Source organism: Crinia signifera, chromosome 6, assembly GCF_055691185.1.
Source record: "Crinia signifera chromosome 6, ASM5569118v1, whole genome shotgun sequence".
NCBI classification, from domain to species: domain Eukaryota; kingdom Metazoa; phylum Chordata; class Amphibia; order Anura; family Myobatrachidae; genus Crinia; species Crinia signifera.
In genome coordinates, this window is record NC_139222.1 from 278905279 (window position 1) to 278931931 (window position 26653).

Here is a 26653-nt window from a genome sequence, read left to right on the forward strand (position 1 = left end):
CTGAATATCAGATAAATAATATACTTGAAATTATTAAATATGATAATGGGCCTTATTCAGACCGGATTGCACGGCAGCAGCCAATGTTCAATTAAGCCACCACATTGCTAGAGTGAAATCCCAGTCGCAGGCGCCGACTATCCCTGGACTTACTCTGCGGTGCGATGGAAAAAGGCAAATCCCGCCTGGCACACACCCTCCCCACCGCTCAGCCGGACACTCCCAGCGTTTTCCCGGACACTCCTAATGTTTTCTTAGGCATGCCTGCGTTTTTATTAGCACTTCCACTTCTACTGGGAGAAATTTACTAAGGCAAATACACCCCAAAAATTCGTATTTGCATAGTAAAATATGAATATTTTAGGCGTATTCGTATTTTTGGCATTTACTATGCCAAAAATATACATATTCCTATTCGTATTGATGGCACCTTCGCATTTGTATTTACAAATACAAATGTATACGCCATCGGGAAATACGAATAGGAATCACGAATCAAAAGAATGGTGATTCCTAATTTACTAAGCAGCTGTATTAAAATACGGCCGCTAATTATTGGCAAACTGCCGATAATGGCCGGACAAATACGCCAGGAAAATAGACTTCAATTTCCTGGCGTAATTGGCTTTAGCCTGCACGGATCACTCAGATCCGTGCAGGCTTCAGTGTAAAAAAAAAAATTTTTTTTTTAAATGGCGTGGGGTCCCCCCCATGGCTATAACCAGCACCAGGCTCAAAGAGCCTAGGCTGGTGTTAAAAAATCAGGTTAAATTTTGAGTAGAGCTCCGCTGATTTTTTAAAACCAGCCCCAGGGCCGGATGAAATGGGGTCACCCGTATTTTAAGAACCAGCCCGAGGCCCAACCAGCCAGCAGGGTAATGCCACAGCCGGGGGGAGACTTGGCAAAATAACAAACCGCTCATGCGAACCATGCCGGACTGAGCAGGAGCCGCACAATGTCTTTGTTTACATTGTGTAGCTCCGCCCCCCGAATAGCGCTATTGGCCAGCTTGCGGCTTAGAAGCTCCTGATTGGCCATTAGGTGCCGCAAGCCGGCCAATATCGCTATTCGGGGGGCAGAGTCGCATGATGTAAACAAAGACAGCGTGCGGCTCCTGCTCAGTCCGACATGGTTCACGTGAGCAGTTTGTTATTTTGCCACGTGCCGGGGAGCCTACATGGAACGAAGACAACCTGATCTACGCCGGAGGAGACTACCCCTATGAATTTCGGCGGACACCGGAGCCGGACCCCTGGACACCGGAGCCGGACCCCTGGACACCGGAGCCGGACCCCTGGACACCGGAGCCGGACCCCTGGACACCGGAGCCGGACCCCTGGACACCGGAGCCGGACCCCTGGACACCGGAGCCGGACCCCTGGACACCGGAGCCGGACCCCTGGACACCGGAGCCGGACCCCTGGACACCGGAGCCGGACCCCTGGACACCGGAGCCGGACCCCTGGACACCGGAGCCGGACCCCTGGACACCGGCCCCCTGGCCCCAGGACACTGGCCCCAGGACACCGGCCCCCAGGAGACCGGACCCCTGGCCCCAGGACACCGGACCCCTGGCCCCAGGACACCGGAACCAGGAGGCCCAGGACTTCAGGACCCTGGAGCATCAGGACACCGGACCCGGGGACCTACCTACGGGCTTAAGATAGGTAAGTATTAGTATGTATGGGCTATGTATGTAATAAAGCTTTATTTTTATGTGTCAGTGTGCTTTTATTTAACTATTGGTTTTGCTGTGGAACTAAGAATGCCAGCAAGCCCATTAATGGGCAGCATGCTGGGACTTGTTGTTCTCCATGTCCCAGTATGCGTTCCAGGCTTGCTGGGACTCATAGTTCCACAGCAAAACCCAATGGTTTTCTCTGTATTTACACCTTTAATCAGCCCGATAACCACAGCCCAGGGGTACCGGGGACAGCACCAGGCTTCAGCTTTGGCAGGTAAGTTCTGGAGGGGGGACCACTTCGTTGGGGGGGTACCCAACTCCCCCAGGACCCCTTGCCCCCTGGCCAGGCTGACTGGTCGGTAGGGATGAATGCTTTGGCCGTGGGGACTGGCTTAAAAAGTTTCCCCTCGGCTGTGGCATTACCCTGCTGGCTGGTTGGGCCTGGGCCTGGTTCTTAAAATACCGGGGAACCCCTACTCATTTAAAAATATGAATTTGTATCAGCAAAAATACGAATCAGTACGCCATCGGATAATACGAATCAGTGAAATACAGCTGATTAGTAAATTATCCTCCGGAATACGAATGAAAATACGACTACACCAGTCGTATTCATTCGTATTTATTCATATTAAGAATATGAATACGATTTTTCATATTCTTAGTCAATTTCCCCCACAGTGTCTACATAGACAATCAAAATGTCGACAGTCCAAAGGTCAACATGAAAAAGGTCATCATTAGTTTAAGGTCAACATAGTTCGACATGAGTTTTTCATGATTTTTTGTAAAAGTCTGACTTCATACTTTACCATCCACGTGGGTCATAGAGTTAGATAGCAATAGTGTGCCGAGCACAGTGAGGCGCCGTGCCCAAAGTCAGTCACACGAGAGGACGCAGTACACTGATATGATGTCCATGCCGACCTATGTTGGCATAGACACAAAAAAAAAACATGAAAAACTGATGTCGACCCTTTTTCATGTCAACCTTTTCAACATGTCAACCTTTTGACCCTGTTGACCATTAGTTGACAACCTTTTGATTGTAGACTTATAGACACTGTAGATCTAAAAGGCCATAACACTCCCACTAAACAGACGGTTTCCGCCCGAAGAAGCCTAATTCCTGTCAATCACCTTGAGCATGCGTGCTACAGGTCGTATGCATGCACAGTGTATCGATAATCGATCGCCGGTTCTGAAACCAGTTTATTGCTACAGTACACAACAATTCCAACTGAGCGCCACGGGGACATCTAACCCGGACGAGAGCAGATTTACAGTAATGCCCACTTGTGTTCTTTTCCCAGGGTGGAGTAGAGGATGACCTATCCCTGGATTCATACATCACTGTTGCGCTACTTGAACGTGGTATACCCGGAAATGTGAGTGCGTTGCAAACTCCCAAAGATTTGCTCACGATCTGTCATTTATTATGTAATGGACAAAAATTCATTCAAAAACATATGTTTGAAAGTCTATGAAAAGGACCTTTATCTATGAAGATTTTAGTTTATTGTACCTGGTTTTATATTACTTTTATGCCCACATTTACGTATATATATTTTTTTCATTCTTTGTTTGATTATATCCAAGGCTCTAGATTTGAAATATATATATTTGTACCTACCAGGACCCTTTGCTCAGTCTGGCCCTCTCCTGTTTGGGAGATAAAGTGAATGGATCCGTGAACCCGTATACCATGGCTCTCCTGGCGTACACCTTCGCACTGGCCAATGACATGGTTACCCGGCAGATGCTTTTGCAGAAACTGATCCCATTGGCTGTCTCCTCCGGTAATATTAGACTGAGGGAAGGGTGGGATACCGTAACGAACCAATCACTTTCTTGTTCCCAGTTATGGACAGATGTCCAAACTATAGCCCTCCAGCTGTTGTGAAACTACAAATCCCATCATGCCTTGCCACAGTTTTGCTTTTAGGTAATGCTAAAACTATAGCAAGGCATGCTGGGATGTGTAGTTTCACGACAGCTGGAAGACCACAGTTTGGCCATGCCTGATTCAGAGAGACAGACTGCTGCATTCCTGCTTCCGATGTCGCAGGACCCATCCGCTCATGCATGTGTACTGAACATCGGTAATTGTGTGTGATATCACAGGTGCAACTGGTCGTGAATCCCTGCACGTTATCCTGGTGGAAAAATCGGAAATACATGCCCCCCCATTTTCCCAGTGGAATTCAAAGTCTATTTAGGCAACGGGGGGAGGAGCTAGAGGTGCACCAGCTCTAGCCACACCAACTCTAGCCACACCCCCAGCATTATGTGACCACACCTCTTTTAAAATGCGTAGTGATTTGCATACATTCAGTCGGCTCTCTGTGTACAGGCACAAACAATTAGTTTATGCATAGGCCGAGTGCGCAGATGTAAATCTATGGGATCATTTTTAGATATTTATGACTCCTTGCAAATTGCTTATAATAAACAATTGTCAATACAATGGGTAAGCACTTCCAGTTAGAGAACAGTAATGGATGATATCAAAATACTAAATCTTCTGAGAACCCCTTAACCCGCTTTCTCTGCCAGGGGGTGACCTGTACTGGGAGTACAATCTTCAGTCATCTACGGGATATAACCAAGTATCTGCCGCAGTTGAGTTATCCTCTTACGTTCTGTTGGCTTTGATCACCGGCCCGTCAGTAACCACCGGGGAGATTCTAACCGCCTCTAAGATTGTCACCTGGCTGATCAAACAGCAGAACTCCAACGGGGGATTCTCGTCCACGCAGGTACCGGAGGTGGCATCTTCAGAAAAAGATAACAGGTATTTGCCCTATGCCCGGTTTAATCTTGTGTTTCTATCTTCCCATCTCAGGACACCGTTGTGGCCATTCAAGCTCTTGCCAAATATAACAGAATCACCTTTGTCCCCGAAGCCAGCGTCTTAGTGAAAGTCTCAACCGGACAAGCGTCTGTTAAAGAGTTCACGGTGGATACAACCAACCGGATTGTTCTCCAGACAGCCAAGTTGCCAAACATTCCTGGGCAATACGACCTGCTCATTACAGGGTCGGGATGTGTGTACATCCAGGTATATCTCTATATGCTCCCTCTCAGCATTTCTTTATGGTGTAGAGCAGACATTCCCAACCCCGGTCCTCAAGGCGGACTAACAGTCCAGGTTTTAGTGATAGCCATGCTGGAGCACAGGCAACTTCATTAGTACCTCAGTTATTTTGAGTTACCAATCTGTGCTGAAGCCTTGATGTCATTAAATCCCGCACTGGTTGTGCCGTGAGGACCATGGTTGGGAATGCCTGGTCTAGAGAAAGAACCTTGGTCAAGTCTCTCTTTTGAATTGGTCTCTGGTAAGATGGCTGCCAGTCTAAATGATAATGAATTTCTTGCCACTCCCCATTGTTTTGCGAGAAATCCCTGCTTCTGTGTTGGCTCTCTGCAGCCCCGTCGGGGTATATTTTTGTTAAAAAAATTCCCCCGATCCTTTGACGTTGCTGCTACCATCACCAGCACCCCCCATCTCATCGAGACAACTTAACCCCTCACACCGAACCGCCCAACCACCGCTGAACAAACTCACCTACCCGAGGATCAACTTCTGTAGTGCTGCTCGTAAACGGGGCTTCCTACTACTGTGACCTCTGGTGCTGTAAAGTGAGCTGTCGCTTAACAGCATCACTTAACAGCACCAGAGGTCACATGAGCAGTGAATATCCCCAATGAGTCGCAGCCCCCGACCGGAGCACCGATCAGCAGACCCTGGATAGGTGAGTATCATTTTTTAAATGATCATTTTTTGGAAACATAGCTGATGACCCTGGTCGCACTGCGCAGAAGCCCCAATTTGCATGTAAGTCCTGTGATTGGCCAGCTGAAGCTGGCATTATTACCACGGTGCTCAGTGCGTGTTTTTTCACATTTTCGTTTGTTCTTGAAAATTTTGCCAGATCGCATTTCCCATTATGGGAAATGCGATCTGGTTACTGACAGATTGCAAATGGAAGGGTTTTAAGAAAACTGCATTTAGAGGGTAGAAAAATAATGTGAAAATAATGTTATTTTAGTAAAATTAGTTTTAATAAATCAGCCCCATAAGATGTAACATTTCCTTCCGAAGTTCATTGGAACTTCCAAATGCTGTTGGATTTTCTAACTCCAGGACCTTGTTCCTAACAGGTCGTCTTAAAATACAATGAGATGCCTGTTGAACAAATGTCGGCTTTCAGTATTTCAGCCACCATCGATAACTGCGGCAGTAAGAACACAGCGCTGGTGCTTCACTTATCAGTCAGGTACGGCCAAGAAGGACGAAGTACATAGCAACAGACCGATCATATTAAACATTGCTTTATCTGTTTACAGTATATCGGTTATGGTATATTACATCTACAATGCCTAGGTTTACAGTTATATGGTTGACCACTAAGGGTCGACAGCCACAAGGTCCAACGGTCGACTTTGAAATGGTCGGGTCCAAAGGTTGACATTGTAAAGGTCGACATGGAAAAGGGTCGACATGAGTTTTTCATGTTTTTTGGCGTCGGTGTTGACACAAGTCGACATGGACACTGTGTAAGTGAACCGCGTCCCATGCTTCGGGCATTATTATATTCTCCCTCCACGCCGTAGTGTTGTAGGGGTTGGGATCATTTGGTCTGCAGCATGATGGTCGACAGTCATTAGGTCGACACCATTAGGTCTACATGGGGAAAGATCGACATGGGTCTAGGTCGACATGGGAGAAGGTCGACATGATTCTAGATTAAAAGGTCATTAGTTTGACAGGTCGTTAGTTCGACAGGTCATCAGTTCAACACTGTCTAGGTCGACAGTCAAAAGGTCGACATGGGGTTTTTCACAGTTTTTTTACCTGAATGTCAACACAGTCGACATGGACACAGTTTAAAAAGCACCGCATCCCCTCACAGCGCTCGCAATACATCGGGCACACTATATTATTCTCCCACCACGCCCTAGTGGATGGTAGGGCATGAAATACCGCCTGTCGCCACATGTCGGCTCAAAAAACAGTGGAAAACCCCATGTCGAACTAATGACATTCAACCTTTTCCCATGTCGACCTAATGGTGTTGACCTTTTCCCATGTCGACCTAATGGTGTTGACCTTAGGACTGTCGACCGTCATGCTGTAGACCAAATGACCGTGAATAGTAGGGCATGAAATATCGCCTGGCAGCACATGTCGGCTCAAAACTGTTTTAAAAATGCATGTCGACCTTTTGACCCTCTCGACCTATTGATCCTGTCGACCTTCTCACTGTCAACCTTCGGACCATGTCGACCTTTGGACCCTGTCAGCCTTTCCACAGTCGACCTTTGGACCCTGTCGACCTTTTGACTGTCGACCAATAGTGGTCGACCTTATGACGGTAGACCTTGAGTCAATCTATCATGAGTCCGGTTACCGCTTATATCTTGCTTTGAGCTCAATAAACATTATGATCTTCTCTAATAGAAAGCTCCAACTCTCTGGGCGCCGCCGACATGCTCACGGTGCGGAGATGTACATATATGGGAGGATGTTGGGCAACCAATCAGATGCTATCTGTTATCTTCTAGGTGCTAAATAAATAAGGTAGATTCTGATTGGTTCCCATAGCAACAGTCCATGTGAAATAGAACTCTCATCCCAATTTCTTCCATTGACTTTCTGTACCCTTGGAAAAGAGCAGGGTCTCATCCAGAGAGGCCCGGAAAGAAGAAGCTCCTGGAAGATGTTATTCATGTATTTAGGAGCCCGCAGCTGGCACATGACTGGTATAACTAAATACTCATAGTCCCTCATTCTGGTTGGTTCGGCCCCTGGCGTGTTCGCACCAGGGACCAATGTTTCTGTCCTGCGCATGTGCATATTCGCATGTGCAGGGCTTCTATGCCAGCGCCTTCGGAGACTTGCATAGTCTCTGTGGCGCTCGACCAGGGGGGAGAGGGATGGAGGTGGGCAGGGGGCGTTCGCCTGGTGCATGGCTGCCACTAGTAATTTTGGGGCCCGAGACTGACCTTTCACTACGGGCCCACCCTCACCCCCCCCCTTCCCCAGAACTGACCTTCATTCACACCATTACTTACCTAGCTGCGGCATCCCACGTCTCCTCAGGAGCGCACACTGCAGTGCACAGTGCAGCCTGCAGAGCGCCGAGCCCCTCTGTGTCCTAGGCTCGGCGCTCTGCAGGCTGCACTGTGTATCGTGCATGCCTGGGTGGGGGCGCCGGGTGGGGGAGGCGGTGTGGGGGGTGTCACTGTGTGCAGCTGCCCGGGCCCCTCCAGAGGCTGGGGCCTGGGACAGCTGTACCCACAGCACCCCCCTGTCGGCGGCCCTGGGCATTCAGACAGCCGGCGGGTCAGCGTTTGAAGGCTCACTAAGCAACAGATTACCGCTGCTTAGCTATCCAAACAGAATGACCCCCATAATGTCCATCGCGTGTGTTAAAGCCCATTTTTCCATTCCTCACTGCTGTAGGTTGCATCCCCCCTCTCTTCCCCAGCCAAACAAGTTTTTAATGCCCCATCAATGCAATAATTAGAATTTTATACCTACATGCTCATTGCCAGGGGTTTCTTGCTCATTTCCAGGTGTGTAATGCTCATTGCAAGGGGTTACATGCTTATTGCCAGGTTTTTTTTGCTCGTTACAAGGTGTTTCATACTCATTGCCAGAGGTTATATACATGTTGTCTGGGTTTACATGCTCATTGCCAGGGCCGGCGCTACCCACTCAGCAGCTCCTGCAAAGCAGGGAGGCGCCATGCTGAAAAGGCGCTGTCTCCCTCCCTGCTCTGCTAAAGCTGCCTCAGCCCTCACTGTCACTGCCTCCTGCACGCTGCCCGCAGCGCCTGTCTGACAGCAGCTCCCTGCACCACGCACACACTGTTCTCCTCCTGCGACCTGCCCCCTCTTCCTCACGGACACTTGCGCTGAGGCATGTAGCGCTGTCTGTGAATGCTTGGATGACATGTCATGTCCAGATCCGCCCCCTACCCATTGCTCCCTGCGCCTGTCATCTGTCAATCAAATGACGAACAGGCAGTAGCACCGCCTCCCCTTCCTTACCTCTTCTCAGTGTGCTGTGCCAGTGCCGCTGCCAGTCCTCAACACTCCGCCCCTCTATCTCCTCCCCTCTTCTTCCATCTGCTCCTTCTCTCCCCTCCTTTCCCCCTCAGTCACGAGTGCTGCACATACTTTTTGTACTGGTTTCGGATCGCATCGCACACACATTGCCTGCATGCCGTGCAATGCGATGCGATCTAGCCCATAACGTATGCGATTCTCGCAGCGTGTATGGGCACCTTTAGTGCCTGCAACATTTTGCGGACACAGCACTGAGATGGTGTATGCATACATGTACGTGCACCCGAGATCCTCCATAGGATCGCATGTTGCATACACTCCCACAATCGGGCTGCAGCTTGATGCAATGGCAATGTGAAAGGGCGTAAAATGGATGGTATGCAGGAGGGCGCCGGACACCCTAGCACCGGCCCTGCTCATTGCCAGGGGTTTCTTGCTAGTTGCCAGGAGCTACATGTTCATTGCCCGGGGTTACATGCTCATTGCCAGGGTGTTTCCTGCTCATTTCCAGGTGTAACATGCTCAATGCCAGGGTTTCTTGCTTGTTGCCAGGGTGTTACATGCTTGTTGCCAGGGGGTTACATGCTTGTTGCTAGGGGCTACATGATCTTATCCAGGGGTTACATGCTTATTGTCATGGGGTTATTTACTTGTTCCCAGAGGGTTACATGCTAATTGCCAGTGTTTACATGCTTGTTGCCAGGGGTTACATGCTTGTTGCCATGAAGTTACATGCTTGTGGCCAGGGGGTTACATGCTTGTTGCCAGGGGGTAGGTGTTCACAGCGAGCTAGCGCTCCCAGACCCTGACACTTTTGGGTAGTGCTGTACGCGCTGCGCCCCCCTCCCCTGAGAGGCGCTAGAGGTCCAGTTTTTCTCTGTGCTCTTCCCTTCACCGCACAGAATCAGTCAGAACAAATGGATATTCTTGATCATCAAAGCAAGCGATCCTGCCAGGTATTCAGACGTTGAGCAATTTATTATTTAGGCCCATACAATGAAAGGTAATTGTCAGAATGTTCGTTCATTGGACTTACAGTATCTGGCCAATTATCCTTCAGTGTATGACCATAAAAAGTTATAAACCACATGTAGTCTGAACGTGTAATCCTCACTAGTGCATTAAAGGGAGCAATATTAGTGTCTGACGGTCTATCGGTTTTCCTGCAGCTATATCGGGAGCCGTAATGCCTCCAATATGGCACTTATAGAAGTTGGAATGCTGTCCGGGTACCAACCATCTGACAACACGGCCGACCAGGTAAATACGTCAGGAATACAGTAACACGAGGGGCTGTCTGAACGGGGCCCATGTCATGTGCGCCGACCATTTTGCATTTTTAGCCCAATCCTAGACTGAATCTCGGAGGTGAAACTATTTTAGGCCTAATCTGCACTCAAATCGGCCATATCGCATGCAAGGAATTAAGGGTCCGAATTCATCCCTATCCCTGATGGTGGGGGTTCTGTGTGATTATGCACATGCGTAAAAACCCGCAGCGAGGGCCTTCAGTAAATATTTAATTCGCCGGGGTGCTCGCTGCACATTATGGGAAGGGCTGTCTCTACTATTTGGCATCTGCCTAGGGAGCCGGGATCTGGGGGGCACCACTGACTCTGCCTATCTCAAAGTGAATGATGTCTGTGAGGCAAACATCCTTGTTGTACTAAATACAGGTGATGGCTGTGGGACTTCTAGAACATCACGTCCACACATTCACTCAAGGGGCTAGAAAGGGGATATGTGCCATAGCTGCAATCTCAGCACTGCAACATCGCAAGCCAGATTCCAGCATTACCAACATTGGTTGCGATGCCCCCCCACCCCCCAGATAGCCTGGCCAATGGAATTGGGGGCTGCCAGGCCAGGAAAACTGTGTGGTGACAAACATACCCCTGCCTTTCCCCTCCTAGAAAACATAAGCGACACGCCCCCTTTTCTAGGAATGCAGCGCTTACTCCGCCCCCTCCCAACACCTTCAACACCGCTGCCTGTCAATCAGGCAGTGGAAGGGGAAGCTTTTGGCGACAATGCACGGCCTGTTCTTCATAAAAAAATTCACAAAACGATATAAAAACAACATAAAGTCCATCACAAAAATTCTATATTATTTTTTGCGTTTTCGTTGATCAGTGTATTATCTACATAGACTTATTACACTTATTAGTCGTTTCATGTTACCTTATTTTTCTGCAGCTACTGAACTCCCCGCTCGTGAAGAAAGTCAACGCTAAGGTGGATTCGGTCACCATATATCTTGGCGAGGTCGGTGAACACATAGATCCCAATTGTTCGCTGCGCTAAATAAAAGTAATTGCTTTATTTCATAGCTGGTTGAAAACAGTTATGACAGGACGACAATTGTAAATCATCTGGTTCTTCGCAGCGCCTCACTGGTGAGGACGTTAGGTAAGACACGCTGATCCCACCACAGTAGGGAGCACCGGCGCATGGGATGGGCAAGGACTGGAGAGTATTTGAATAAGTCCGGAGGAAAAGAGCAGCTGGAAGACTAATTCAGTAGTTATTGGAATGGGCGAATACGGAGCAATTGTATCTCCTTCTGCCAATGACTGAGGACCACCACATTGTCCTTCTAATAGCGTAGTGAGTACAGTAGGTGAAAACGGCAAATGGCGCTGAACATCTGTTTGCACACACTGGGGCAGATGTATTAAGCCTGGCGAAGAGATAAACTGGAGATAAAGTGGAGAAAAAGTGGAAGGAGATAAATCACCAGCCAATCAACTTCCAACTGTCATATTTCAAACACTGCTGATTGGCTGGTGCATTATCTCCTTCCACTTTTTCTTCAGTTTATCTCTTCGCCAGGCTTAATACATCTGCCCCAGATTTCCTTCCTATTATGGCCCACACAATGAGAATGAGTGTCCCCACGTAGCAGGTCCAATAAACAAAGTAAAAAGAAAAAAACAACAATGTTCAGTATCAGCGGCGGCTCTTACCCTTGCGGAGGAGGGGGGCTGCCGTGATGCGGCCCCCCCTCCGCTGCTGCTGCCACTGTGCTCCCCGCTGCTGCCGGTCCCAGCCGCTGGTCCTATGCACGGGGCAAGAGCATGCGCAGTAGCTTCATACATGCGCAGTGTCGTCTGCAGAATAGATTTTTGGTAGGTAGCTGTATATATATTTGGAAGCCGGATAAGGTATCTGTGGGATTTATATGCTGGCACTTATTAAAGAAAAGTATTTCATGTACACAAGAAGTTTGTTATGATCAGATCGGTAACACAGGGACGGTAGTGGCAGCATTGTGTGGCCCCTTGGAAGTGTTCTGCAGTGTTAGCCTATATGCTTATAATCTGACATTCCCCTATTCTCTGTGTTACCGTACAGCTGGGCCGCAGGTCTCAGGATTACTACATTGATATTCTGCAGGAAATTACAGTCAATGATCTGAAACCAGCCAGTGTAAGGATATATGACTACTATGCGCCAGGTAAGACATAGACCAACAGTCAGTGACAACTAATCAGATGACTGCACAATTGTGACCACAAGAGCGCTGGCTCCAACTAGTCAGATGGTTGCTATGACAACTGTACACAACAAGGGCCTGATTCTGGGAAACCAGCAGTGAACAGAGGCATACGTATAATAAGAGGTCTTTATGGTCTGTTCGCTCCTCTGCGCGTTCGCTCAGGGGAGCGCTGTTTTGTTTGTGTGCGTATAAACATTTATGGGTACTTGTTTCCTAGCACGGCCACAATCGCATCCATCGTGTACCTTAAAGTTAAGGTACACGATGGACGCGATGGACCCGATTCCTTTGAAATCAGGTCCATTTTGCCGTCAAAGGGAAAATCGCGGGCATCGCGTCAGTCAGGACCATTAACATTGGCCCCGACGCGACCGACGCGATGCCCCCGATTTTGCCATAGGCTTCAATGTTAAAATATTTTTTAACATTGAAATCGGGAGCATCGCGTCGGTCTTGTGCCATTATAATGGCACAAGATGAGATGGACTTGATTAAGTCCATCTCACATAGTAAAAAATGTGAAATGGGCCAATATGACCCATTTCACATTATATATATATATGGCCCCGTCGTCACCCCATAATTGACGTGAACCCGAAGCGTGGCGAGCGCAGCGAGCCCGCGAGGGGCGGCGGTGTGCGTCCTCCGACCTTTTCATTCCCCTACTATCCACGTCAGCGTGGAGTTGAGAATATATAAAGTGTGGCGAGCGCAGCGAGCCACCGAGCCCGAAGCGTGGCGAGGCGCACGCGTATTCCTGTGAAGTTATACGCGTCCCCTCGCCACGCTTCGGGCTCGGTGGCGTGCTGCGCTCGCCACACTATATATTCTCAACTCCACGCCGACGTGGATAGTAGGGGAATGAAAAGGTCGGAGGACGCGCACCGCCGCCCCTCGCGGGCTCGCTGCGCTCGCCACGCTTCGGGTTCACGTCAATCGTGGGTGGGGTTTACGCAGTTAAATTGGGGGTGTATGGAATATTTTACATTGAATCCAATGTAAAATCGGGTCCCAGGGACCCTATTCGCATTTGATTCAATAAAAAAAACGGGTCGGTCGCATCGCAGGCGGGGCTTCACTCCACAGGGGGCATGGGGGAGGTTGGTGGCTGGAGATGTGGCTATCTCGCTCCATGGGGGGGGGGGGGGGGAGAGAGGGAGGCGCTCATCTCCATCCAGCATCTGGGGGGGGGGGGGGCTGTTCCCAAGTCCAGTGGCCAGTGCCCCAGGCAAATGCCTAAAGTTGCCTAGTGGTGGAGCCGGCTATTGTTGGTCTGTAAAGATCTACAGTACGATCCAATGGAAGTAAATACTCATATGATGATATACTATAATAATATATATATATATATATATATATATATATATATATATACTCTGTCATACAAATATTTACTTTTTCAATTGTTTTACCACAGAGGAAAATGCTGCAGTCACCTACAACCCGTGTCCTTGAGGTAAGAAATACTTTGCCACTATCAATACTGTACATAATGGGAATAGTTGTAGGGATAGGCCAATGCTGGGTGACATAGAGCAGGCAGGCTGAAGTTGTGGTTATTACCAGATGGCGTGAAGACATTGGAAGGGGTGGCACAGTGGTGATGGCGGCCAGTAAGTTGGTTGCAGTAGATGTTAAATAAATGGTGGAGTAATGTCAATTGTGGGACGGGGCTAGTGCTGTGGCAGGTTGGCACATCCTGAGGATGCAAAGGGTGACTCTAAGGTACCCTGCAAGCGAAATACAGGCGCAATGGTGCAGCACTGGCTTAAACCCTCTGCCTTGTATCCTGGGCAGCTGACCTACAAGCACCTCCTAGTAATAGTCCAGGATGGGGCATAGTAGCATTGGTGTAAATAGGAAGTGGTACTGATGATGATTAAGAGATGGGGCATAGTAGTCATGGTAACTGGAAGGTGGATTATAGCAATAAAGCTGATCGGAGGATACGGGGTTCTAGATATAGAACATGGGGTGTAGCAGTAAGGTGTGTTGGAAGATGAGCCATTAAATACTGTACATGGTAATTAAAGCATTAGAATTGGTGTACAGCTATGGATTTGGCAATGTTATCATACCCATTTATAAGTTCATTTTTCAATATTTGAGGTATACGTTATTAAACCTGTGGAATGTCATAAATCCAACAACTTAAAGGAGCCTCAACCAATATGTATTTACTGGAGAGAGCTCGTGCCAATCAAATCTTATTGACTTTTGTGACTCCATGAAATAATGAATCAGGGAGGATGCATACAGTATACAGTATGAAGCTTATCTAGACTCTAGTATGGCATCACACTTCCACATAACAGAATGATAAATACATTGTAAAGCATGTGATTAGGGCGATACAAGTTAGATGGATAAGAACCTGGTTGCAGGATACAAAACAGAGAGTTGTAATAAATGGAGTGCACTCACAGGAGAACCCCAAGGGATCTGTACTTGGACCAGTGATTTTTATTATCTTTGTTGCTGACATTGCAAATGGTATTGAAGCAAAGGTATGCATTTTTGCAGATCACACAAAGGTATGCAACAGGGTAGACACACCAGGGGGGGTAAAACAAATGGTTGATGGTCTAGGTAGACTACAGGAATGGGCAGTAGCATGGCAACTACAGTTTAATGCCAAAATAAATGTAAAATCGTGCACTTGGGTCTCAAAAATCCATAGGCTAAAGATAGTATTAACTAGGTCGCGCCCTACGGGCGCTCTTCACACCGTCGTAGGGGGCTGCGCCCCCTTAATTTGTGAACGTTTGTATTGTGAGAAATAGGGTTAGAATTGTATCAGGGGTCAGAGGGGTTTGCAAATTGGGGGAGGGGGGGCGCGGGGGTCCGAAAATCGCAGGAAGGGGGTCACGGGGTGGTGCCGTGAATCGCGGGTAGGGGGGTTCCCGCGGGATGTGGGGTCGTGGGGGGGGTGCCGTGAATCGCGGGAGGGGGTCGCGGGGGTGCCGTGAATCATGGGGGCCCGCGAATCGAGGGAGGGGGGCGCGAATTGCGGGAGAGGGGCGCGAGGGTGCAGTGAATCGCTGGAGGTGCGCGGGGGGGCCGTGAATTGCGGGCGGGACACAGGGGGTGCCGTGAATCAAGGGAGGGGGGGCGCAGGGGGGCTAGAATCACAGGAGGGGGGGCGCAGGGGTCCGCGAATCGCGGGAGAGGCGGGGCGGTCTGCAAATCGTGGGGGGGGGGCGTCAATGCGGGAGGGGGGGTCACGAATCGGGGAGGGGGTGGCGTGAATCGTGGGAGGGGGGGCGTGGGGGGCCTGCGAATCGCGGGAGAGGCCGGGCGGTCTGCAAATCGTGGGGGGGGCGTGAATTGCGGGAGGGGGGTCACGAATCGGGGAGGGGGTGGCGTGAATCGTGGGAGGGGGGGCGTGGGGGGCCTGCGAATCGCAGGAGGGGCGGGGTGAATAGTGGGAGGGGGTCCACAAATCGTGGGAGGGGGGCGCGAATCGTGGGAGGGGGGTCGTGGGGGGGGGCGCGAATCGCGGGAGGGTGCCTGCGAATCGTGAGGGGGGTGTAAATTGCGGGAGGGGGGGTCTGCGAATAGAGGGAGGGGGTGTGTCGCGTGAATCGCGGGAGGAGTGGTGCCCACGATTCGGGGGGATGGGAGCGCAAATTGCGGGAGGGGGGTCGCGGGGGTGGGGGCACGGTGGCCATGAATTTCGGGCGGTGGGGGGCGCGGTGGGCTGCGAATTGCGGGAGGGGGCACCGGGAGTCCCGCGAATCCCAGGATGGGTCACGGGGGTCCAGCGAATCGCGAGAGGGGGGGTCGCGGGGGTCCCGCAAATCGCGGGAGGGTAGTCGCGGGGGTCCGGGGGGGGTGTACTGTAGCCCTGGCTGAGCGGGGGGAGGTGATGTCAAGGGGGTGGAACGTTATACACATGAAAACATTATACACATAAAACACTGGTCTTTTCCCTAGGGAGGGCGGGTTTGTGTATGCCGCTGGGCGGAGACGTTATATTCATAGGGGATGAGTGACAGATCTGGTTAATATATAAGAGATAGCACTATAATGAAAACTATTGAGGAAGAGAGGGATCTAAAAGTCGCTATTTGAGGCAAGTGAAAGGCAGGTAGGCAATGTAACAAAGCAATGAGTAAGGCAAATCAGATGCTTGGTACATAGAGAGAGGAATCAGCAGCGGAAAGAAATACGTAATAATGCCACTGTATAGGTCATCTAGAATATTGGGTCCAGTTATGTATAGGTAATTGATACGGCCTCATCTAGACACTATGTCCAGTTCTGTATAGGTCATTGGTACGTGCTGATGTCCCCATGGGGGGAGGGGACGCTCCGGTGCTCACCCGCCCCCGGCCGCTGAACAGGGGGGTTGGTGCCGGTGATTGCGGCTGCTGGCCACCGTGGCTTTCGGGGGGGGTGTGCTGGTGATTGCTGCGTTCCGAGGCAGGGGGTTGTGGGTTGGCATGGGGTGTAGGGTGATGCCTGGTGTGATGCGGCGGCAGGGGGGGGAGTCGGCCGCCACCGGTGCCACTCACCTCTCTGCTGCAAACTGGCGCCCTCCAGTGGCACATGCCTCGAGCTGCCTAGTGGTGGTGCCGGCCCTGATCTGGAGTACTGTGCCCAGTTCTGTATAGGTCATTGATACGGCCTCATCTAGATACTGTGCCCAGTTCTGTATAGGTCATTAGTACGGTTCATGGGAAATCTGAGGAAACATTACCTCACAGAAAGAGTAGTGGACAAGTGGAATAGCCTCCCATCAGAGGTGGTAGAGGCTAACACAGTAGTTAAATTCTAGCTTTACCTTGGTGTACTATGACCTGGGACTAATATGTCGATGCATCATGTACATTACTGTACGGGGATTACTTATTTTTCTCACCGATGTCTGTTTGATACTCACACACGTGTTATTTACTGTGTTCCTCTCCTAGGTAAATGCAATCAGAAGATCACTCCTGGTGCCCCTTTTCTGTTTCGGCTCAGGCGCACGTAGCTCTATAAAGCAGAAGTAGAATGCTGATACCTTGCAGCAAACATTCGGAGTACTGTGCACATTCCGTGGGACACAATGACTGAGAACCTTGTAATGACAAATCCTGCCCTAGGCAAGAAATATGTTCCGTGGATTGCTGGCTTTATGTAGTATGCATTGTGGCGAGCAGAGCTCAACCACCAGCCTCAAAGTCAATGCCAGTGTGTTCCCTTTGTTTGACATCTTTCAAATAAAATTTAAATATCATCAATTGGATTTGTATTTGTCACAGGCAAGTTGCAAAGTAACCGGGCTTATCTGTAAGAGAGAAGGTTCTTATGGCTGGAGAGTAAATGAACTCACACAGTTCTGGTGTATCCGACAATACTCTGTCCTTCATAAAGGAGAGCGGGCGGCCTGCTGTGCCCCTGCTAGACCGTCCCAATTAACCCTCCACCTGAAATCCTACTCTGAGACAAGTTTTGGGATTAAATCATTGGCCACAGTTTTATTCACAATCCTTAACCAACGTTTTGCAGGGTGAGGACAGAGAGCGGTGGGCAAGGTGCAAGAGCCTATCAATGCCGATCATTGATTTTCGCACGGGGGCGTGCCACATACATATGCGGTAGGCCCTCGGCAACGCCCCCCCCCCCCCCTTGGGAGCCAGCCCCCACAAATCACTCTCGCTTGGCGCGCAGCCGATGGCCCGCCGTCGAAAGCTGGAGCCCGGCATGCGGCCCCGCGCTGGGGGTGAATCTGCCACCTCTGCTGGTTCCCCTCCTCCGCCTGCCTTGCGCACCGCCTCTTCCCGCCACTGAGGTTTCCGGGTATATCGTGTTCCGATGGTGTGTGCTCGGCCTCCACCCCTGCCCCGGTCTTTTATCCCCTTCCTGGCCGCTCCCTCCCCCCAGGTGCTTCACTGGTTGCCCTTGTCCCCCAGGTGTGAAAAGGGGGACAGGGATACCAGCCCAAACCCCCCCCTCATGTTGTGCCAGGTCATTGGTCGCACGGTCTGCCCCTCCCCCTTATGCCGCGTCGGTGTCATACCGGCGCCTGTGCTTTCTTTAGGTGTAAGGAGTTTATAAACCTTATTAAACAGGCATCATATCATGCCTAAGGGGCCTAATTCACGTTCATTTTCTAAGCAGTGGTCTTTCTCTAAAAGTGAATTCGCTGCGGACCGAGTGATGTTGAATCACCCCTAAGGGGTGTACACATGGTGCGATTCCTTTTCTATTCGTAAATCGGGATCGAATTGAACGGCGCCGTGTACTCGTCCGATTTACACTATATAATACAGATCTGTACTATACAGTCCTTGCCTGCACAGTCTGTTTTTCTATTCAATTTCGATGGCGTGGGGCCACGCATCGGGATCGAATTGAATTTGAAGCGTTTGCTTTTCATTCGATTTCGATCTGATTTTGCTTATATAAGCAAAATTGAATAGAAAAATAGACTACATCGACCCATGTTATATAGCCCAATAGAGCATAGGTTAAATCTTGTCAGAAATTATATCAATATCAGATACACATTATACATTCTATTATGTATTAGCAGCAGGGGACAGTATGGCCTAAAGCTATTCTTAATAAGCAAATAACACCTGAGTTTTAGGGGGGATTCAATCTCGGGTCACGGCTGTCGTTCTGCTGAGATCCCCTGTTCAATGCTGTCGGGGGAAGACCGCATTGAATAGGGCCCCGCAGACATCTCCCCCCCCCCCCCCCAGACTTTTCCTGCCTATACTTGGCAAATATAAAAATATCAATGGAAAAGTACAGAAGTGAACTTGCAATAGGTACATATTAATTATACCCCTTCGCACCTCCAAACAATAGGCTCATATAAACTATGGTGTTAAAACATGGTTCATTTCAGTTTCTGCAAATAAGTGTACCATACAGATGAAGTGCCTCTCATTCAGCGCTGGGGATCTCCAGAATGCCCCCGCTGGCAAAAGCTGGCAATAGTTTTTTGGTGGTTGGGGACGGTATCCCTGTGCGTCTTCGCTTCAGGGAGAGGCAGGGTTGGGGGGGGGGGTGTGTGCGGGGCTTCAAGCACCGATGGGGAGCAGCGTGGAGGCGGCGGTAAGCTCCGTCGGAAGGGGACGTGCAAGCGACCCCTTCAGGCGGCTGGCAGGGGCTGGTGGTTGTTGATCCAACCGAAAAGACGAGGCCAGCTACATCTGTATATTTGAACAGACATTATGAATTAACTCAGTAATAAATCTATATGCTGTACTTACATTGAGGATCTACAATGGCCCTATTTGCAGAAATGGGGCGAGCGAGCATCTCGTAAGCATGCGGCGTTTCCCAGTCTTATCGATCGGCACGCCAAGGTGGGATGCTGCGGCGTGCCGGGAACAAAGATTGGCATCGACATTGAGCATGCCAACCTTTTTGCCAATGTCGATCTTTTGCTGTCAACCTATCAACCGGACACTGATAGAGGTGCACCTTTCACCAACAAATAATAACCTTGGGGCCGGCTACCCAAACAATGACAGAACACAAGAGAAACACACTGATTGTATCATCACAAATGTGCATGTGCACCACCGGGAAATCATAAGGCGCCTACTGAAATATAGCGATTGACCTTTAACACTAGCGTAATACTATATTACCCCTAGAAATAACTCACACGGACATGTCTTATCACAAAAAATAATGACACGGGCAACAACTGCATAAGCTAAAAGGTCATGGATATTTATTAACTGATATGACCCTATTGTAACGGGATGGCTAGGAAAGCGCTTGGAGACCAGCTCCGGTCAATGGGTGTTAATAATGGGTGCAACTAGAATGCCCCAACTTATAACACGGGCGATGAACACCTCATCTAACTAATGGTACAGCCTGCGATGTGATGATCTTCTATGGCATTGCGAGGACACTTCCAGGAAGTGCCTAACATCCCCCCGCGGAGGCAGGACTCACCGGACATCCTGACAAAGGGAAGGGGGGCAATACCGCACAGCGACCCCCTGTACCTCAACATGACTGCTGGTTAAGAGCGCCTTCCTGATGATTTTAATTAAATATTTCAAAAAGCCAAATTAGGTGATAGCCAACAGGCCAGGAAGCAACTGTGATACCCCTTTCACACCAAAATTGCAGAGACCATCCCGGGAATTAAATTCCAGGGACATACAGGGACATTCCCGGGTTGGGATCCATTCACACATGCTTTTGAAGCTGGGACAACCCGGGTTGGCACCTTTCACACTGAACCCGGGATGATTATGCATTTTTATGAGAATATCATTGAAAATGGCCTTTTTTAGGCTCACAAAGATGAAGTAATTAGGGAGAGGGGTAAAAGGGAGAGAGGGCGGGTCTTTGCAGGCTTTCAGGGTTGACATAGCACTGTTGGGGTCTGTTGTGCCACAGAGCTTGCACGGTGTCTTCCTGTATGCTGTGTGATTGCCTATGCAGACATTCTTTCAAGGGGTTAAAACGCACTTCTGGGGTCTGTGGTGCCACAGAACATACACAGTGTCTCCCTGCATGCTGTGTGCTGCCTCTGGGCGTGTCTGTGAGTGTCCACCACAACAGGAAGTTGCCCTGCTAGCAAATCAGCATTAGCAGAGGCAGCACGGGAAGCAGGGACATGTCCTAGCACCTTTCACACCAGCCAGTAACCCTGGAAGGACCCGGGAGCAACCCTGCTACCTAGCACGGTTGAATTGCCGGCAAGTTTACCCGGGAATTTAGGCTGGTGTTAAAGGGGTATAAGGGAAAGGGAGGGTGGGATTCCAGGACTCAAAGAGGAAGTAGCATCTTTGTCTCACCTTAATATACCGCTAACATAACTACCGCCCCTTAGCTACCTAATTGGCTAATCTACCACACAACAAATACCTAAGGCTCTGCCTAGCAACAAAACTTTATTACCCATCACAAAATTCACATGCTCGCAAATGCACTCATGCCTATGCAGCCCTCACTTAAACTTCAATCTGTTGTGTATGGATTTATTATTAACAGCAATATGTCTCTTCTACATCACACAGGAGGTTCCAATACTAGAGAATATTCTACTAATTAGATCTCCGATGACTCAGTGAGAGTTAAGTAACGAGCGCAGCATTTCCTAGAAGACAAATTAAAGTTCCCGCAGCTCCCGAGACCTGTTTAACCACAAATAGCGACCCATTGGGAACAAACAGACACTTATAATGACACTGGTGGATACAAAGTCTCCATTTGAAGCAGTGGGTTCCTAAGCTTACTTAAAGACCAGTTTATCACACAAACGGTAGAAGCTCCAACTCGTAATAAGGCATTATTGGATTTAGTATTAACAAATAACATAGATTTAGTTTCAAACACAAAAGTAATTGAACACCTAGGGAACAGTGACCACAATATGGTTACACTGGAAATCAACTTCAGTAAATTACATCATACAGGATCTGCAAAAATACTAAACTTCAGAAAAGCTAACTTCGAATTATTCAGAGAAGCCCTAAAAAGAATTGTGTGGGAAACAGTTTTTGAGGGGATAAATGCTGAGGAAACGTGGGATACTCTAAAAAATGTACTCGAATATTTAGACCTTCATAGTACCACACAAGAGGTTGATAAATAAAATGGAGGACATGGGACTAGGGGCAAATATCTGTATATGGGTATGGAACTGGCTGTGTAATAGAGAACAAAGAGTGGTCGTGAACAGTGCCATATCAAGTATGATACCAGTACTAAGTGGAGTGCCACAGGGTTCGGTTCTTGGGCCCATTTTGTTTAACATTTTTATTAATGATATTGGGATGGGATTACTCAGCAATGTATCCATATTTGCGGACGATACAAAACTGAGCAGAAATATTAAATCATCAGAAGATGTCACCCTGCTTCAAAATGATCTTGACAATCTAGATGAGTGGGCAAAAAAGTGGAAGATGAGGTTCAATGTGAACAAATGCAAGGTCATGCACCTTGGGAGACATAACCAGTGTGCTAGTTATAACCTAAGCGGGGATGAATTGGGTAAATCAGTACTCGAAAAGGATCTACAGTAGGAGTCCAAATAGTAAAGAAACTAGGGTGTAGTGCTCAATGTAATATAGCAACAAAAAAGCCAACAAAATTCTTGCATGTATTAAAAGGGGCATGGAGGCTAGAGACTCAAAAGTAATTATGGATACGAATATGCGGCCAGGACCGTGCATGCGAAACCCCGCCTTCCATACGGATCGGCAACTCCGTCCGTACGCGGTAAGAAGCTGGCCGAACGGACCGCACGTGTATTTTTCATGCAAGACGCCTCCTCCATCTCAGGGAACCTCCCCCATCATTCGATGGTCGCAGACCATCGAAAGCAGGACAGAGTGGTCCACCAGCTCCCGCAACCTCAGACCACATGGACATTTTTCCGTGCAAAAGCAGGGATCTGGGAGGGCAGCTGACATCCGGCGATGTCATATGTCCGCCCCCTACACGTGCGTCACGACTGCATTACCATACGTACGCCCAGCGTTTGCATGGGAACGCCCATGAAACGCGGGGCGTATGCATATGGTAATGAGCCCAAATAGCCCTTCACGCCCCTCTCCACCCCCTGTTCGGAGTGTTCACATTTCATGCAGAATTTGGCCGTACGCCCCACTCGCACATGCGCAGAGATGCCTCTGCACATGCACAGACACAAAACATCGGCGGCACGAACGCACGCGGATATTACCGCACCAACCAGAATAAGGGCCTATATAATTTGTGACAACTTGTAACTCGCACATCTCACATAGGAGCCGATTCAGACCTGTTTATTCGGGTCCGAATTTGACCCTGTGTCCGATTGTGGGGAGTTTGCGCATGTGCACACTCGATTAAGCTCATGCGCAATCCTCAGGAGTGAAGGGCTTTGTTCGCTCCAGGAGGGGCAGGCAGGGGCCTGGAGCAGGGGAACACCCAATGTTTTATGGGTGTCCCCATGTACACACTGGGCATTCTCCTGGGAACACAAGCGGGTTGATGCCTGCTCGGGCAGGCAGCTGACATCACATGACATCAGCGCCGCAAATCTCAGGCCCATGGCTTCTTTAATTGGTCAATTATTTGTCTAAAACAAGAGGTGAACAATCTGCGGGCCTGGACCGGTAATGGGATGCCACATATGAAATCTACAATATACTGTATTATCTTATAAACATCCATTCTTGGGATCCCACCTTAATAGATCACCTTTGCTTTGGCCACAGGTAAGCACATGTGTAAGACGTCTGCACATTACCGCCGGGGAGCCCCAGAGTACCGCTAGATGCATCGGCGCAGCAATATACTCAGCAAGATTTGCTCTGCAATAACCTGATCCATCTGATGGAGGGTGTCATGGGCGGATTACATAAGGGACCTTTTGCATGACAGATAATGTTTTTTTTTTTAATTGTTGGTAAATGTGTGTTCTAGCCCTGGAAGTCCAACATCGATTAAGATCTATTTTAAATAAAACAACAACAAATAAATTCAACCAAATATCAAATATCGACTCTAATTCAACATACCACATAGTCCTTTAGAATGTAAGCTCTCGTGAGCAGGGCACTCACTTCTTACTCCTCTCTCCTTACTCCATTGTTACATAAACGATAACAATAATAATAATAATAATAATAATAATAATAATAATAATAATAGTGTCTTTAAAAAAAAAATCATTGTTTTCCCACCAGTTCTTGTAGAAGGCAGTCTATATATTTCGATAGGTTGGCTGTAATGGGTGTGGTATGGCATGGGGTATCCCGACGGACAATATCCCGACATCGGAATCCCGACTGCCAGTGCTCTGACAGGGAGATCCTGATGGCCAATATCCCGACGTCAGAATCCAGACTGCCGGTGCTCCGACAAAGAAGCCCATTGTGGGCTCTCTGCACTCGCTACGCTGCAGGCTTGGTGGCTCGCTTCGCTTGCCACAGGTTATGTTCTCCCTCTTTGGGGGTTGCAAACCTCCACAAGCGAGAATAGCCACTGACCGTCGGGGTCCCCACCTGTCAGGCAGTCATCCGGCACCCGTGTGTTATTCATCCTGCACCCCAAAAAATTGGTCATCCTGCTGAATGTTCCTGTTCTTTTTGTACAGTCCGCAGGCCCGGTGACAGGGTGGGTCAAAGGGGACAGCTGTGCTGAGCCCCAACGATTTCAGGGGCCCCAGAAGATGGCTGCGGTGGCCGTGGTGTACATGCTGAATGTGACATTCTTCATACTGAAATACATGGTAGTACACTCAAATAGTCCTATGGGCATGATGAAGGCAGAATGTTCCTGGACTTCTTTGGCAAGTCAGATCTGCCAGTAACCCTTGCTTAAGTCCAGCATTGAAACAAACTTGGCCCCTCCATACGGACAAGTAGCTCATCAACATGGGGCATAGGGTATGCATCAGTTATAGTTACTTTATTCAATTTGCTATAGTCCACACAAAACCATTTAGCCCCATCTCTCTTTGGAACCAGCACAACCCCAGCAGCCCATGGGATTTTAGATGGCACGATGACCCCCAAAGCTAGCATATTATCGATCTCAGTCTTTACCTGCCTCATAACATCTGGGGGTCATTCGGTAAGCAACTTGTCGGATGGACTTAGTGCTTCCAGTGTACACATGTTGAGCAATCAGGTGAGTTAGACTCTTGCTGCTGGGCCACATTCAAATATTTTCCCACCTGGACTGATTACACACCTTTCCTCTGTTTAGCAGCTCCCACAAGATCAGGCAATGAATCAGTTTATAGTATCTCTATCGGGAAGAAACATGCTGCCATGGTCATCTCAATAAGCCTTAATTCGATTTATATGGAAGGTACGTAGGTTCTTCCCTCCTTTATCCAGGGTGACAACACATAACTGACTAGTCCGGTGTGCTTTACCAAGGTGTACAGTCCATCCCAGGTGGCCTGTAGTTTATTTCTCCACAGTAGGATAAGCACCCTGACCTTCTGCTTGGGATATAATTTGCAGTCTTTAGCGTGGCCATCATACATTCCTTTAGTTTCTCCAGTGATTTCCAAAGATGCTCTTCGTTTAACTGTAGCAATCTTCTCATTTGTTACCGCATGTTCTCTACATTATGCAAAATGAGCAGCTGGTGTTCTTGAAAAGTTCCCTCCCAACTCTCTTTTACCAGGTCTAGAGACCACCACACTTTCCATGCGTACAAGAGTTCAAACGGGGAGTATCCAGTAGATGCCTTAAGTACTTCCCATAACAGAAGCTGTTGCAAAGCTGATTCCCAGTCCCTCCCCTCGGACTGTACATACGCTTGTAGGAGTCTTATAAGGATTCCATTGAATCGCTCACTTAGTCCATTGGTCTGTGGATGATAAGGGGTGGTCTGAAGAGGCCGGACACCCCACATTTCCCACAGTGTTTGCATTCGTTTAGCTGGGAATTTGGGCCCATGGTATGCGGGTATCAAACCCAACTGTCAGTGCTTGCGCAACATGCTATTTGTCAATGGATTACAGGACCATGGCCTCAGGGCTTCCCCATTCTTTGGAAGGTATCATAGGTGTCACAATACTGGTTCTTTCCATTTCCTCCTTCTTATTGGAACACTGTGTTGTCAGTCTTTCCAGAGGGGAAGGAGGAGGGCTTTATAAAAGGAGCAGTCCCTTACTGTCTGCTTCCTGCAAGGCTTCCTGTGTGTGACTCCTGCAGACTAAGGGATTCAAATAAAGATCTTTCTAACATGCAGTCCCTTTACCTTGCCTCCTCACACTGGCCATCATGGCAAAAGAAGGTAGGTTCCAACCCTGTTAGGCACTCCACCCCCTCCTCTCTGCCACTGATGATGCCGACCGCCACAGCAGGTAGATCACCACTAACAGGCAGCGCTCCCACGCAGGCAGGCAGTCTGCCACTGCCTGGCACTGATTTTGGTTCTGCCTGACTCTCGCATTGCAGCTAACACTCTGGCAGATTTCTGGCTGGGAGTGAAGTGGAGGAAGACGGTCGTCATGTGGAGTCCTGTTCGCAGAGCTGGGGTAAGAGCCTAGGTAAGTTTTGGGAGATGGCCATTCTGGGTGGAAACTTTGTAGCCATGTAGTTGGGGGACTCAGAGGCTTCTGTGGTGGGGCCTGGTTGTGGGGAAAGGGGGAGCGGGATCCAGGTCCCCCTTAGCAGGCCGGGGCACAGGTAAATATTACCCGCGCCCTCCCTCTCAACACCACTTGGGGGCGTCACACTAATACATACACAGCCTAGGAGGAGTGGGGAGCACACTAATGCACATACAGAATAGGAGGGTAAGGAGGGGAAAACAAATGTGTATGCTAACTAAGAGGGGGCAAAACAATACATATGCAAACTAGGCATGGCAGAACCGCAGAAGTCTTTGGAGATGGAAAACTGGAGCAACAGCAGCCAGGGCCAAGGCAATGGAGAGCTGGGCTTTGTGTAATTAGCCAGTGCCAGCA

General features: G+C 49.0%; 1 protein-coding gene across 1 annotated transcript in view; it reads left to right on the forward strand.

Moving 5' to 3' along the window:
- LOC146009778 (alpha-2-macroglobulin-like protein 1) overlaps window positions 1-17485 on the forward strand; it is a 79759-nt gene extending 62274 nt beyond the window's left edge. Inside the window, exons 27-36 of the mRNA XM_083150238.1 lie at window positions 2999-3073; window positions 3322-3484; window positions 4242-4444; window positions 4531-4746; window positions 5850-5965; window positions 9932-10022; window positions 10959-11027; window positions 12117-12219; window positions 13679-13717; window positions 17176-17485. Of these exons, the coding sequence (XP_083006364.1) occupies window positions 2999-3073; window positions 3322-3484; window positions 4242-4444; window positions 4531-4746; window positions 5850-5965; window positions 9932-10022; window positions 10959-11027; window positions 12117-12219; window positions 13679-13716 (1074 nt within the window). The 3' untranslated portion in view covers window position 13717; window positions 17176-17485. The remainder of the gene's footprint in view (window positions 1-2998; window positions 3074-3321; window positions 3485-4241; window positions 4445-4530; window positions 4747-5849; window positions 5966-9931; window positions 10023-10958; window positions 11028-12116; window positions 12220-13678; window positions 13718-17175) is intronic.
- The last annotated feature ends 9168 nt before the right edge of the window (window positions 17486-26653 follow it).